The sequence below is a fragment of the Balaenoptera acutorostrata genome, chromosome 1, assembly GCF_949987535.1.
Source record: "Balaenoptera acutorostrata chromosome 1, mBalAcu1.1, whole genome shotgun sequence".
NCBI classification, from domain to species: Eukaryota; Metazoa; Chordata; class Mammalia; order Artiodactyla; family Balaenopteridae; genus Balaenoptera; species Balaenoptera acutorostrata.
In genome coordinates, this window is record NC_080064.1 from 6,527,125 (window position 1) to 6,543,513 (window position 16,389).

General features: G+C 39.4%; 1 protein-coding gene across 7 annotated transcripts in view; it reads right to left on the minus strand.

Moving 5' to 3' along the window:
- The window catches only part of RERE (arginine-glutamic acid dipeptide repeats), a 419,003-nt gene that overhangs the window by 111,180 nt on the left and 291,434 nt on the right, over positions 1–16,389 (minus strand). For all 7 annotated transcript variants that reach the window (XM_057531191.1, XM_057531176.1, XM_057531184.1 and 4 more), the window contains 2 exons: positions 10,537–10,661; positions 9,355–9,454 (listed from right to left, as the gene is read on the minus strand). In XM_057531191.1, the coding sequence (XP_057387174.1) occupies positions 9,355–9,454; positions 10,537–10,661 (225 nt within the window). The remainder of the gene's footprint in view (positions 1–9,354; positions 9,455–10,536; positions 10,662–16,389) is intronic.

A 16,389-nucleotide genomic window follows, 5' to 3' on the forward strand; every position in this document is an offset into this window, starting at 1 on the left:
ACCCTACAACCAATTAATGGGGACTAATCTAATGGAGAAAGAGTAAAAAGAGAAGAATTTAAGCAAAGGGTGTGAGTGTAGAATGAATTTCAGAAGAACCCTGACCATATACCGTAGGCAAAGCATCATAAAAGGGCCTCCTGGCAATGCCTTATTTGGGAGCTGGAACAGACTCAACATTCATTAAAGTCCGAAGCACTGCAAAGCTAATCCAGGGCCAGATGCTTTAGTGAAGTCCATTTACAAGGAACAAATAGAAGATCTCTGACAGAAATTCTACAGACTTAATTTTTTAGAATGAAAGAGAGGAAGATGAAAATGATTCTTAGAGTAGGCTTATCTGCATACTCTGCTATGCCAACTTTACAACAACAAGTTCTGGGTGATCAAATGTGATTTGGACTTGGATCTGATTTACTTATTCCATCATTCAACAAATATTTAGTGCCTCTCTACCCTGTACCAGGCATCGGGCTATAGCGCAGAAAACAAAGATGATTAATACTCAATGGTTAACAAATAGTGATATTTATAGATCAGAGATAAAAACTAACGATTAAGCTACTGGAGGCCTTTCATCCTTTGTTGAAGGAAATGTGGGTGTGCATAAATAAGTAAGCAAACACATACACACTCTCTTGAATATGTAAAAAGCTTAATCCAAACGTCTAACAGCCATCCATATTTCAGGGAATAAAACTGTCCAGGCAAAGGTGAAATCTTTGCTGCATGATTATAAATTTTACTTATACATAGTGAAAATATATATGTTTAGTGTTCGCAAGAGAAGGTAAACATAAGCATGCAAATAAGTTTCTGAGAAGGAAAAGTCACAGAATTTGAACTTTATTTAGAAAATGGGAAAGATACTTGAGCTCAAATAATAAAATCCAGTATCAATTTAGGAAAAATAAGTCAGCATGATATTTTTCCAGAAAACCCTAGTCTCAAACTAAAGGGCTCTGAGGCAGTTTCCAAGTATAAATATAAAGGTCTATTTTATAAAAGGCCAAATAAATGTACGCCTTTAAAGATGGCTGAATTAACTCCATTAGAATAATATGGGCCATTTATATGTTATATAGCAATTATGCTTAAAATTTACATATATGCTAAACGTGTACAATAAGCCTAATTAAAATTTCATTTGGAGAAACATATACCTGGTACAGCACACACAGAAACATTTCTATGTAAGATATTCCAGAGACAGCACCATTGCTTTGTCATATTTTAATGTTATTTAATATATATATAACATAAAGTTATGAATAAAACAATTTTGCATTCACAGGTATTCACAATTTAAAATAGTAAAATGTAATAAAACCTATCTTTGCTGACGCACATTAAGGACTATGCCTGTGGTTACTAAGAATACCCTCCTCTTGCAATAAGAGAGGCCAACACATTTATTACATCTTCTTCCTCTCTGTCAGTATAAAACTGTTTTTTATGTAAGAAGTAAAAAGATAAGAAATACATTTTAACATGAATGAGCACACAAAGAACTGTTTACCTAACTAGTCTGCAAGTTCACTGCTGAATCAAAAGTATCATCATGTGGCCATGAAAGTAAGATATTTATATATTAACTACTTCTGTGATTCTCCAATGACAGCTCTGCTATTACAACTGTATGTGGCTCAAGTTTTATACAACCTGAGAAACATGTGCACTACATTAAAATGGACTAAACACTCCAAACAAAAGGTAGAGCTTGCCAGACTGGATAAAAAAGCAAGAAACAACTGAAAAGTTTAAAGTACACAAGAGAGGTACTTTAAATAAAAGAAAAAATCAGGATTCAAAGTAAGAAGCTGCGGGCTTCCCTGGTGGCGCAGTGGTTGAGAATCTGCCTGCTAATGCAGGGGACACGGGTTCGAGCCCTGGTCTGGGAAGATTCCACATGCCGCGGAGCAACTAGGCCCGTGAGCCACAATTACTGAGCCTGCGCGTCTGGAGCCTGTGCTCCGCAACAAGAGAGGCCACGACGGGCTTCCCTGGTGGCGCAGTGGTTGAGAATCTGCCTGCTAATGCAGGGGACACAGGTTCGAGCCCTGGTCTGGGAAGATCCCACATGCCGCAGAGCGGCTGGGCCCGTGAGCCACAATTACTGAGCCTGCGCGTCTGGAGCCTGTGCTCCGCAACAAGAGAGGCCGTGACAGTGAGAGGCCCGCGCACCGTGATGAAGAGTGGCTCCCGCTCGCCACAACTAGAGAAAGCCCTAGCACAGAAACGAAGACCCAACATAGCAATCAATCAATCAATCAATTAATCAATAAAAAAATAAAATCTTTAAAAAAAAAAAAAAAAAAAAAAGAGAGGCCACGACAGTGAGAGGCCCGCGCACCGCGATGAAGAGTGGCCCCCGCTTGCCGCAACTAGAGAAAGCCCTCGCACAGAAACAAAGACCCAACACAGCCATAAATAAATAAATAAATAAATAAATAATTTAAAACAAAACAAAACAAAAACAAAAACAAAGTAAGAAGCTGGAAGAAGATATACCACATGCAGACAACAGGCATAAGAAAGCCAGAGTAGCTGTATTAATTTTAGACAAAACTGAGTTCATGACAAAAGAGTACTACTAGACACAAAAAGGGTTACACCAAAAAGGTTAAAGGAGAAAGATAAATATTATAAACCTTCATGTACCTAATGATACAATTTCCATACATATGAAGCAAAAACTAACAGAACTAAAAGGAGAAATAAACAAATTCACAAGACTTTAATACATCTCTCTGAGTAACTGACAATACAACTAGATAGTAGGACAGAGAACATCTGAATGATAATATGAACCACCTCAAAGAAACTGACAATTATAAAACAGTACACCTAACAACTGCAGAACATAAGTTCATTACAAGTGTACATGGAACATTCACCAAGGTAAATCACATGCTGAGCCAAGAAACAAGTCTCAGATTTCAAAAGATTGAAATCTTACTGGGTACTCTTTGACCACAGCAGAACTAAATTAGAAATCAATAACATTCCAAAAGGAGGGGGGAGGGAGGGAAGGAGGCGGGGTGGGGAGAAAGGGGGTGGGGAGAGAGGGAGGGCAGAGAGAGAGGGGTGGCAGGGAGAGAGAGGGGGGCGGGGAGAGAGAGGGGGGTGTGGAGAGACAAATCCCAAGTCCCTGGTGATTAAACAATTTAATTCCAAACAATGCATGGGTAAAAGAAGAAATCACACATAAAATTTTTTTAAAAATTTTGTAACAAAATGGTAACAGAATGTTCCAGTCTAATTACAAATTAGAATTTGTGATAAAATCAGTTATCTAAGATCCCATTTTAGGAAGCTAGGGGGAAAAGTAATCAAATTAACCCAAAATAAGTAGAAAAGAAATAATAAAAATAAGATTGGGAGATCAATGAAATAGAAAGCAGACAGAGAAAAATCAATGAAACCAAATGCTACCTATCTGAAAAGATCAATAATATTGATAACCTTCTATTTAGAATGATTAAGATGAAACAAATTAGCAATATTAAGAATGAAAAGTCAAAATTACAGATTCCTATAGACATAAAAAGATACTACAGAAATAATTCGTAATTTTTACCAACAAATTTGATATCCCAGATGAAATAAACAAAACATTTAGAGATCAATAGATTACTACTGACACATAACAAAATATAAAATCTGAACAGGCCTATGTCTATCTGTACTTTTGTAATCGAGAAGAACAAACCTGACTCCATATCAGACCTATACCTTTAGCTCTAACACTAGGGCTCTGTTACCTGTGCTGAGTCATGCTGGCTCTTCACCTTTGTAAAAGAATGTTGCCTACAGCCTGAAATATATATGATAGCCCGTTCTCAAGGCTCTGACCTTTAAAGGTATAACATTTTCCCATTCATATAGAGGTAAAAAGTTGCAGAACAGAAAATGACAACTGTATTGTTGGAGGCTTATGAGAACATTGTGACCAGATCTATGTGGACAGCTGCAAGACCAAAGGATTCTGGCAACAGGAAGTCTGCAACAACCACCCACCCCCCTCCCTTTTGGTATAAAAGAAGCCTGAATTCTAACTCAGGTGAGGTGGTTCTTTGGGACACGAGTCCACATCTTCTTGGTCTGCCAGCTTCTGGAATAAAGTCACTATTCCTCTCTCGATTTATTGGCCTGTTGTGTGGTGAGCAGTACGAACCTGGTTTCAGTAACACTCGTTAAGTTTCCATTAAAAAAATTTAGTCCCCGAGGGCTTCACTGTCAATTCTATCAAACATTTAACAAAGAAAAAAGATCAATCCTTTACAAACTCTTTAAGAGAAAAACAGAGTAGGAGGAAATGTTTCCCAACTAATTTCTGAAATTGGTATTACTCTGATATCAAAACCAGACAAAGGTACTACAAAGAAAGAAGACTACAGCTCACTATCCCTCATGAACACAAATGTAAAAGTTTTTAACAAAATAATAGCAAATTGAATCCAATAGTACAGAATGCCCAAGCAGAATTTAATCTAGGAATGCACAGTTGGTTTAACATTTGAAATGAATCAATATAATTCACCATACTAACAAAGTATATAACAACCATATGATCATTTCATTAGATACAAAAGGAAAAAAGAACAGCATCTGACGAAATTCAATGGCCATTCATGGTAAAAACCTCAACAAACTTAGAAATAAAAGGGAACATTCTCAGCTTGATTAGACAACAACAAAAATCCTACATTGTACTTAACTCTGAACGACTGAATGTTTTTTCCTTAAGATGAGAAAGAAAGCAAAGATGTCCATTCTCATCATTTCTATTCAGTACTGTACTAGAGGTTCAAGCAAGTGCAAGAAAGCACAGAAAAGAAATAAAACACATAAATCAGAAAGAGGTAAAGCTATCTTTATTTGCAGATGACATGACCGTGCACACAGAAAATCCTAAGGAACCAACCAGAAAGCTACTAGTGTTGACTGTGTATTCTTTGTATAAAATAATACAAGGTAAACTCATAAAAACTGATTGTATGTCTATCCTATCAATGAACATGTAGACAATGAAATTTAAAAATACTATTTTATTAACAATAGAATCTTCAAACAATAATTACGTAAGGGATAAATTTTACAAAATATGTACAAAACTTGTACAGTGAAAACTGCAAAGTCTTACTCAAAAAAATTAAAGAAACCTTTTTTAAAAAGGAAGAGATACTATATCATGTTCATGGATTCAAAGATTCAAATTGTTAAGATGTCAAGTCTTCCTAAATAGATCCACAGATTCAACGCAATCTCAATCAAAATTCCATCAAAGCCTTTTTTAAAATAGAAACTGACAAGCTGATTCTGAAATTTATATGGAAATGCAAATGACCTAAAAGAGCCAAAGCAACCTTGAAAACAAGTACAAAATAGAAAGACTTACACCACCTGAGTTCCTATAAAGCTACAGTATTCAAAATACTGAAGTACCAGTAAAAAAAAATAGATATAATATTAGATCAGTTAAACATAATAGAATATTTTTAAAAAACCCCAAACATATACAATCAGTGCTTGTTCAATAAAGGCATCAAGGCAATTCAATGAGAAAAGACTATTTTCAACAAATGTGGTTCCAACAGCTGGCATCTGTGTAGGAAAGAATGAACTTTCACCTCTACCTTGCACCACGTGCAAAATTAATTTGAAATGAACAACAGGTCTAAACGTAAGAACTAAAACTTCAAGAAGAAAGCACAGAAACAATCTTTGTAATCATGGGATGATCAAAGAAACTTTCATAAAAGGAAAAAGATACATCAGACTTCAGCAAAATTAAGTATTTTACTCTTAGAAACACACCATTATAAAAAAAAAAAAAAGTCATAGTATGGGAGAAAATATTTACAATACATGTATCAAAGCACTTGTATTTGCAATATAAATTCTTACAAATAAATCATACTAAAGGCCAAATAATTCAATTTTTTAAATTGGGCAAAAGATACTTCACAAAAGAAGATATACAAATGGGCTTTAAGACATGAAAAGACGCTCAACATCACCGTCAGGAAATTTAAATGAAAACCTCAATGACCTATCACTCCACATCCATTAGAATGGCTAAAACTTTTAAAGACTGAAAACACCAAGTCTCGTGGGGGATGCTGAAGAACTGAAATTCTAACACTACTGATGGGAACGTAAAATGGCACAGCCACTGTGGAAACCTGTTTGACAGTTTCTTAAAAAGCTACCTGCACATATACATACGTTCCTGCAACTTCACTGCTAGGTATTTACTCAAGAGAAATGAAAATATATGTTCTACAGAAAGGCTTGCATAACAAGGTTCATAATGGCCAAAAGCTTGGAAAACAAAAAAATGTCCATCACCAGGTGAATGGATAAAATATTATGAATATCCATACACTGGAATACTACTCAGCAATAAAAAGGAATGCGCTATTGATAATGCAACAACATAAATCTATTGTAATATTACTATGCTGAAAGAATCCAGACCCCAAGTATTACATACAATATTATTCTATTCATGCAACATTTTAGAAAATGCAACTAATCTATAATGAGAGAAAACATATCAGTGGTTATCTGAGACTGGAAGCAGCAAAGGATTATAAAAGGGCATGAGGCAACTTTTGGAGATGCTGGAAATGATTTCTATTTTGAACACTGCAGTAGTTTCACTGGCACACACATCTACAAAAACTCATCAAATTGTATACTTTAAACCAGAGCAATTTATTATACAGAAATTACACCCCAGTTAAGTTTTTTTAAATACACACTAAAACTCTCATTTGCGAATAATGAAGAAAAAAGTCAAAACAAGTAATCCTGAAGACCTTATATTTTAAAACAGGTACATATAGTTGTCAAAAAGAATTAACAGTTTAAAAATGTTTTATTAGTGACTACAGTTTTAAACATTAAACTATTTATTTACATGCATTTTAATTCAAATAGTCCTACTGGGATATTAAACATACTCTAATGTAGCCGTACCGCAGATTCCGTATACTTTAAATTTCTATATTGTACTGGGAAATAGAATAAACCTGTGTCTATTTCCTAAGCTGATAAATGCCTAATCTTGTTTTGACTCTATGCTACACTCTAAGAAACAACAAATACTTCTCACATGACAATGCATTTATCTTTTCATTACTTAACATAGCTCAAAACCCCCTTACTCCAAGGAAGTCAAAATAAACATTAACTTCTCTCAAGATTTTTCCAATCACTCCACTTCTCATTAAAGAAAGTGCCTACAGTTTCTGTGAGCCAGTACAACAATGAAGTTTAAAAATTAAAACAGCCACTAAAAGTTTCTTTTCATCACAAAATGAGCACACAACTCAGTCTTTTGATGGCTAAATGCACTTATATTGCATAACCCAACACCTGAGCCATCTTGGGCTCACCTAGGCAGGAAGATTTTCAAATGATGAGAAAGTACCTTCTCAGAAACAAAAACTCATAAAACCAAAACCCTCTGGCAATGCTTAAGAAAACTTCAGAAGGAACTTGCTACAAAGGATCACAGGCAAAAATAACCCGAATTATTTCTGTACAGAAGTATGTTCTACAGAATCCTTAGAGGGGTTGGAATAAGAGAGAGAATAAATTAGACAAATTCAGGAAAGTGCCAAAAACAGACATTTAATTAAATATGGCAACATCTTTGTTATTCAAAATTCAACTGATCAGCAGAGTCATGAAAGGAGAATTTTTTTCATAAAGCTTTTACACAAAAACCCAACAGAAAACAAACTCATATCGAAGAGTTACTTTAAATATACACACATTTTTTAGGGTATTTTGAATTCACAGACATACATCTGCCATAGCCACTGTTTGCAGTATCATCAATCTCTGTGTCTCAGTTTTCTCATCTGTAAAAATAATCTCAAAGGCCCCTTCTGGCTCTATCACTATATGTTCAGAATAAGGATTCCTTATAACAACAAAAATTCAAAGTATAAAATAGGTGAGAAAGTAAATGGGAATATGAAAAATCATTCACTTATTTAGAACATGGCAGCAAGATGAATCAACCTCCAACATATGAGACTATTATAACATTATGTGATACTCAAGAAACACAACTAGACCAGGAATAAAAATCAACTATGTCGTTCAGATATCTACATGCTTCCCCGAAAGCAAGAAAGATCCCTAAATTGGGATCTGTTATCAACTTTTTGCATTGCTGGCATTCAAACAAGTCATGTGGTCTTTCTACGCCTCCAATTCTTATCTATTTAGAGATGGGAACAGATGATTTTGAAAGTCCCTTCCAACTACAGTGACCTCTCAAGAAAAAGACAAACAAAAAGGGCGCTCACATTACACTCAGTGAATCATCAGAAGAGCTGCTCAGCCTCATGCTCAATGTCCTGTGTAAGTACACATAACCCTGCAGACTAGTAACAGATCAGAAATCCATAAAAATTCATTATTACTTCAGATCTGATGATTTCACATTAGTGAACACCCAGAAGAAGAATTATTTCAAGGAACTTTAAGATACATTAATTTTCCTGTACAGCCCTGTAGGATATACTCCAAGGTCAAAAAGGAGTGTCCAAAAAAAAAAGTGAACAGGTTTCAGGAATCCTACTGTTTGTAGCCGCTCGAGTTTTGTTATTCTGAGCTGCTATGGAGTCAAAGGATTAAAGCAGATGAGTGTCCGTGCAGGACGTCACGCAACCAACTCAGCACCATTATGCTCGTGTGCTATGTTTTACTTTAGATTTTTTTAAGGATTGTTATTTTTTTTAAACTTAATTTTGTTTTATAATCATGTGAAATGTTTACATGGTTCCAAAGCCAAATCTATAAAAACCAAATTTGTTCAAAGAAGTCAAGCTTTTTCTCTATTCCCTCCGTGCCCTTCCGAATACATTGAGGGGAAAAGCGTGGCCTCTGGATTCACATCTTGAGTGTATGACCTTGGATCGTGACTTAACTGCTCTCAACTTATTTCCTGTGTCCACATGGTGGTAACAACGGAGCCTCCTTCAGAGCGGTGTCGGGAGGATTCAGTAAGATCCCTGTCCTAGTCCTCGGCTTGGTGAGCTCTCAGTGAAGATTAACCACCAGCATGAGGCTCTCAGCAGCGGCTCGCCACGATCCTGAAGCACACACGCAGATCAGGAGGTGAATCTGCAGGTGCCGCGTCGCTGGCCAAGGTCATGGAGCCCTACCACCAGGACCACGAGTCAAATCTTTCAATCCCAGCGGCAGACCACAGTACTTACTCCTCAGATACCAGGCCCCTTCATGCTCCACGATCATCGCATATTCCCTACGCCAGCACAGGGGAAAAACGAACTTTCTTCCCACCCGGCGCAACTTCAAAGGACTCACTGTGTTCAGCGCGTTGAGGGTGGTGTCATCCCGCGAGGCCGCGACGCAGCCGTCTTCCGTGGAGCCTCCGTCACACATCCCCGCAAAGGCCGCCATGCTCCTGCGGAGACGGGAAGGGAAGACGGCAGCACAGACATTTCAACCCTCAGCTTCCAGAGCACATCTTCAGCCCAGACCAAATTCCACTACTACATGCATGAGTCCTCAGCCTTGCTGCTCTTCTTGTTTAAAAAAAAAAAAAAATTTAAGTTCCTCTGCAGTTCACCCTTCACTCACTGAGAAAAAGGAACATTATTTTTATTCAGCTCCGTTTGTCATTTCTTCCCATGCCTTATCAGTGCTCAGATTTTAGTCTTGGGGGCATGAGTGATCTAAAGCTATCTACCACAGCAGTCGGCTGGGTTACAATGTTTTGAAAGAAAAGTCTCCAGAAAATATCTAAAATTAAATCCGCTGAAACTTTACTTCATTCCTTTCATACTATACATCAACTACCTCTAAGCAAATTGAAAGAGGAAAAGAGGTGAAAAGAACTCTTAGTAGTCACCCCTCCCCTGAAGCCTCCATCCCTACTGCAGCCTCCAAGCTGCACTGCTGACCACAGAACAGCCAGAGCTAATATTGCATCACCACCTGTTTCAGCGTTTCTGTTGCATGTTGTTGATACGACAGTGAGTGAGATCCCAGAAGCCCCTGCAGACAAAGGAAGGCTCTGCCTGCACTATGATGTGTCTGGGACAGACTTAAACTTCTCATTTTGCAGTCTCGGCATTTTCAGGTTAGCAAGTACTCATATAGGTAAGCCCCCAAAACATAAAGTTTAGGTTAGGTACCACTGAACAGCCACAGAGTAAAGAAACCTGTAAAGGGATTTTAAGGTAAGCTGAATGAGCCAATTACTCAGCTGTATTAAGAGGTGTTGATAATTGCATGCATGGCTTAAGATGTTTTCCTTCTGAAGACTTCTAAAATCTAATGTGGGGCAAACACCAAGGAGAAAAAAGTGATTTTACCATGGTAAGCTATGTTTCTCTGGTAACAAGGATCAGGGCTCTGATTACAGAGAGTATAACAAAACAGAAAGTCAGAATGCCCAATATATAAATAGAATTTCAGGGGAAAGGAGAAAGTTTGTTGCCCACTAATCAATTCACAAAGCAGAATGGTGTGGATTCCTTTTACCTTGCTGCCCTCAAGTACATAAGGAGGTCACAGTCATTAACTCCTGGCATCCAGACCAGTTCCTCATGTTGGGTCACAGTGTCACCATCGGGAGAAGGGAATGGTTGCAAATCGGGAAGTTTGGCCTGTAAGACAGGGACGAAGAAGTCACAATCAAGGCACACTTAAAGAGGTGCCTGTGCAGGCAGGCCTTGGGGACAGATGCAGTAGCTTACTAAGCCTTTCTTTTGGCAGTGCTGAAATAACAGGAAAATCATGAGTCACTGAAGCTGGCCTATCACACATTTCAGGATCATTTCACCACAGAAGATTTCACAATGGACTGCTCAATCTCTACTTAAGGAGAAGCAAACAGTGTCAAATTAAACCAGTGCCAGTATCGCCCTCAGAGGGAGAAAGAAATGGGCACGTGTGAATAAAAGAAATGATGAAACAAAACAATGTTTCAGGAAATAAGAGCTGCTTGATAAAGAAGGGAGAACCACACACATTTCCAATATAATAATATGTTTACAAAGAGATATATACAAATAGTGGAACCTCACCTAAGGACAGGTGCTAAGAAAAGAACTGAACTACCCTACTGAACTAACGCTGCTTTCCAGAGAGTCAGTATCGATGAGTCAGGGTGAACATCCAAAAGAGCCATCACGGTAACATTAAAAACACAGCTGAAGGAACTTCCCTGGTGGTGCAGTGGTGAAGAATCCGCCTGCCAATGCAGGGGACACGGGTTCGGGCCCTGGTCCGGGAAGATCCTACATGCCGCGGAGCAACTAAGCCCGTGCGCCACAACTACTGAAGCCCGCGTGCCCTAGAGCCCATGCTCTGCAACAAGAGAAGCCACTGCAGTGAGAAGCCCGCACACCGCTACGAAGAGTAGCCCCCGCTCGTGTAGTCCCCACAACTAGAGAAAGCCCACGCACAGCATGGAAGACCCAACACAGCCATAAATTAATTAACTAATTAATTAATTTATTTATTTATTTTAAAAACCATAGCTGAACTAAAATGATGGTGACGGAAATTAGATGAGCAGTGGTTTCAGGAGGAGAGGACTTCTCGAGAAGGGCAGGAAGGAACTTTCTGGGATGACACATGTTCTGTGCCTTGATATGAATTGTCACAGCAGACTGAACAGTATACACAAGCTATCAACAGGTCACTGTACATAAAACACCTCAATTAACAATTTTTTTCAAAGATTTGAACAACAGTGCTCAACAACCAAGATTCTAAGTTAATTCTGCTAGAGATTCAAACACCTCCAGCATTTTCTCATCCTCCACTGCTGGGGCAGAGCAAGTGTAAATGGGTACTATGACTACTCAGAGGCCTAAGAAAAGTCAACCATCTGCAAAACACACATGTTCTTATTTTCTCAAATTACGAACAAGGTCACATGAGTCTAATATTTTAAATTAAAAGCTCCAGTGTCCACAGAACCTAGGCAAAAACTGTAAATGAATGAAGCAGGCAGAGTGCACAGCCAATGGAAATAAAACGAGGGCCTCATGTTCCACTTTAAATGTTCTACTGTCCACAGTAAACAGAACACTACATCCCAATTCGGACTAGCCACATTTCAAGTGCTCAAAGCCACAAGTGACAGCGGCTCCCGAACTGGGCATGCAGGCATGAGGTACCAAGCAGTGAAGGGAATCAGGGTGAAATGAAGAGAGAGCCTCCCCGTCTGGGGAATGCGGCTGTGCAGGAATCAGAACCTCTGTTTGTACATCCTCCAGTTTTTTTCCAAAGTCCAGAAATCTTGACTTCAATGTGAAAGCTCATGGCTTTAAATGCTGGTTATTCAAGTTTTAAAAACAATTGTGTGGCAAAACACAGTATTAGTAGGCCACGCGGCTGGCAGGCTACAGGTCTGCAATTTCTGCTTCACAGGCTATCTCTGAGGCCTCTCGCTGTGTATCAAGTGCTGACCTCCCCCAAACAACGATGCTCTTCCCTAATTCAGTATTGACATGTTTAACATTTAAGTGGGGGCCACAACTAGGTCTGCTTAATATACAGTGATGGCATGGGAATAAAATTAAAACACAATAGGCAGTGCTTCCCTGGTGGCGCAGTGGTTGAGAATCTGCCTGCCAATGCAGGGGACACAGATTCGAGCCCTGGTCTGGGAAGATCCCACATGCCACGGAGCAACTAGGCCCGTGAGCCACAATTACTGAGCCTGCGCATCTGGAGCCTGTGCTCCGCAACAAGAGAGGCCACCACAGTGAGAGGCCCGTGCACCGCGATGAAGAGTGGCCCCCGCTTGCCGCAACTAGAGAAAGCCCTCACACAGAAACGAAGACCCAACACAGCCACAAATGAATAAATAAATAAATAAAATTAAAAAAAAAAAAACCACAATAGCTATTCATATCAAAAGGTCTTTGGGGGCTTCCCTGGTGGCGCAGTGGTTGAGAATCTGCCTGCTAATGCAGGGGACACGGGTTCGAGCCCTGGTCTGGGAAGATCCCACATGCCACGGAGCAGCTGGGCCCGTGAGCCACAATTGCTGAGCCTGCGCGTCTGGAGCCTGTGCCCCGCGACGGGAGGGGCCGCGATAGAGAAAGGCCCGCGCACCGCGATGAAGAGCGGTCCCCGCACCGCGATGAAGAGTGGCCCCCGCTTGCCGCAACTGGAGAAAGCCCTCGCACGAACCGAAGACCCAACACAGCCATCCATAAATAAATAAATAAATAAATAAATAAATAAATAAATAAATAAATAAATAAATAAATAAATAAATAAATAAATAAATAAATAAATAAATAAATAAATAAATAAATAAATAAATAAATAAGTCTTTGACATTTGTACTGAGCTGTTTCCCCTGCACCAAGTTCAGTAGCTGGTGTAGCAGCTCTCCAATAGTTGTTTGTTAAGTTAATTAAAAAATACTATTGCTGGGGCTTCCCTGGTGGTGCAGTGGTTAAGAATCCGCCTGCCAATGCAGGGGACACGGGTTCGAGCCCTGGTCCAGGAAGATCCCACATGCCGCGGAGCAACTAAGCCCGTGTGCCACAACTACTGAGCCTGCGCTCTAGAGCCCGCGAGCCACAACTACTGAGCCCGTGCTCCACAACTACTGAGCCCATGCGCCTAGAGCCCATGCTCCACAACGAGAAGCCACCACAATGAAAAGCCTGTGCACTGCAATGAAGAGTAGCCCCCGCTCACCACAACTAGAGAAAGCCCACGCACAGCAACAAAGACCCAACACAGCCAGCCAGCCAGCCATAAATAAATAAATAAATTTATTTTTTTAAAAAAATACTATTGCTGTGGGGAAGGACCAATCCCCTAGAGAAAAAATGGACTAGAAATACACTTAGTTTACAGAAAAGGAAATGCGAGTGGCTCTTACTCATAGGAAAAGATGGTCAACTCTGCTGATAAGAGACATGCCAATTAAAGACAGTGAGATACCATTTCCGATCTATCAGACTGACATAAATGCCAAAGTATGACAATACACAAGGCTGCATGTTTGCACTCATATAAGTCGCTAGTACGAGAAAGCAAAATGGTACAATCTCTATGGAGGGGAACTCTGTAATATCCTAAGAATTACATGTGCCCTCTAAGCCAGCCATCGTCCTTCTGGGATAATATAATATCCCAAAGATAAGTTGGCAAAATAAAAATCTTTATGCGTAAGCTATTCATCGCATTATTACTTGTAACAGCAAATGACTGGAAACAGTGCAAACGCCCAACAATGGGGGCTGGAAGAATCAACTGCTCCACCCACGCAGTGGGGTCCCAGGAAGTGGCAGAAGAAAATGAGAAGGAGCTCTACCTATTGCTATGGAGGGAACACCAGGAGATATTATCAGAAGGTAGAAGAAAGGTGGTGAAAGTGTTTTTATTATGCTACCACTTATCTAAGAACAGGGGGCTGGGCAAATAAAAATAAGAATGATACATCAAAACCTTCAATTAAAAACACTAAACAATTATCCATCAGGGAGGGAGGGAACACGTGGAGGGGACAGGGAAAGAAGGTGAACTTTTTGAACATACTTCATTTGCATGTTTGATTTGGAGCCTTGTTATTTTACATAATTATAAAAACAAAATTAAGTTTAAAGAACAACAATCCCTTAAAAACTCTAAAGCAAAATCAAATAAATCCACCTAGCTATGTTTTGTGTTTGTTCCTCTCTAGGAATCATTTCAGGTAACTTTAAAACATACTAATTTGCCTATATAGACTTAGTGGGATATATTCTAAGGCCAAAAAAAAAAAAAAAGTCTATAAAGCTGTTTCCAGTAATCATATTGTTTGTAGCAGTGCAAGTACTGTTATTCTGAGCTGCTATATATGTATTATGGGATTGAAGCAAATGAATAATTATTTTGGTGTCATTTAAAAACTGGTTTTGAGACATGGGGAAAAGATACAGATATGGATGAAAGAAAATTTCATCTATAAGATTAAATATAAGGCCTGTTCTGAATTTGAATTAGAAGCATCAGAAAGAAACCATGACACGTTTTATCGTTAAAAAAAGAAAAGGGGGGAAAAAGCATATTTCCTCATCTGTTCCCTGAAAAGGCCTGGAAACAGTAACTAACCCAGTAATAATGACTGGGCAGCAGCCACTCGAAAAATGTCACTTTCCTCTACAACAGTGAGGACTCATTAGAAAAGTTTAGTTCCAGACCTAGGGCAGGGAACGCACATAATGACACATTAAAATCATGTCATACTAGATAAAATACTCTACCACAGACCACAGGGGTCGAGTTAAAAGGACACAAGACCGCAGGAAGAGGCGCCTACTAGCCCACGAATGGATAATTTAATCATCAGTAAGAGTAACAGCAATTGGTTAGCAGATAAGTAATTTTTTTAAAGGGAGTTTTAAATTTTTTTCTTTAATAAATTTATTTATTTATGGCTGCATTGGGTCTTTGTTGCTGCGTGCAGGCATTTCTCTAGTTGCGGCGAGCGGGGGCTACTCTTCGTTGCGGTGTGCAGGCTTCTCATTGCTTCTCTTGTTGTGGAGCACGGGCTCTAGGAGCACAGGCTTCAGTAGTTGTGGCACACGGGCTCAGTAGTTGTGGCTTGCGGCTCTAGAGCGCAGGCTCAGCAGTTGTGGCGAACTGGCTTACTTGCTCCGCGGCATGTGGGATCTTCCCTGACCAGGGCTCGAACCCGTGTCCCTTGCACTGGCAGGAGGATTCTTAACCACCGTGCCACCAGGGAAGCCCAGATAAGTAATTTTAAATCCACTGATGACTACTGGAAGATGCTGGGGAACCAACCGGTAAAAAGAGGGAAAGATTCAAGCATTTATCCTGCCTTTCCTATGTGTTTCAGGGAAACAAAAGTTGACAAGGGAACAGTTGATCAGCTAATAAAAGAAGGAATGATAGGATTAGAGTATCAGCATTTTAAAGGGTAGATCTAAGTAACAGGTCCAATTAGACAGTGAATCTAAGTAACAAGCAATGGCTGCAAACCATCATTAAGAGACACACATGTGCCTGATAGACTATATAGCACCACCCAAAAGTATTCTTGCCAGGGGCAGGGTACCAAACTAGAATGTGATTAAATCTCTAGATTTAATCCTGGGTTGGGGGGACGGATGGAGGGAGGGAGGGAGACAGACACTTAGGGAAATCTGGATATAGTAGACACCTGAATATTAAGAAATTGCTAATTTTCATTAGGTGTGATATACTGTGATTGTATTTTTTGAAAGAGCACCTATCTTTAGAATATTCACAGGTAAAATGATACATCTGTGATTCGTTTCAGCATAATGGTGGGAGAGGTGTGGGGGAGAGCAAATGAAACAAGCTGGACCACAACCTGGTCTGGTCTGTGTGAAA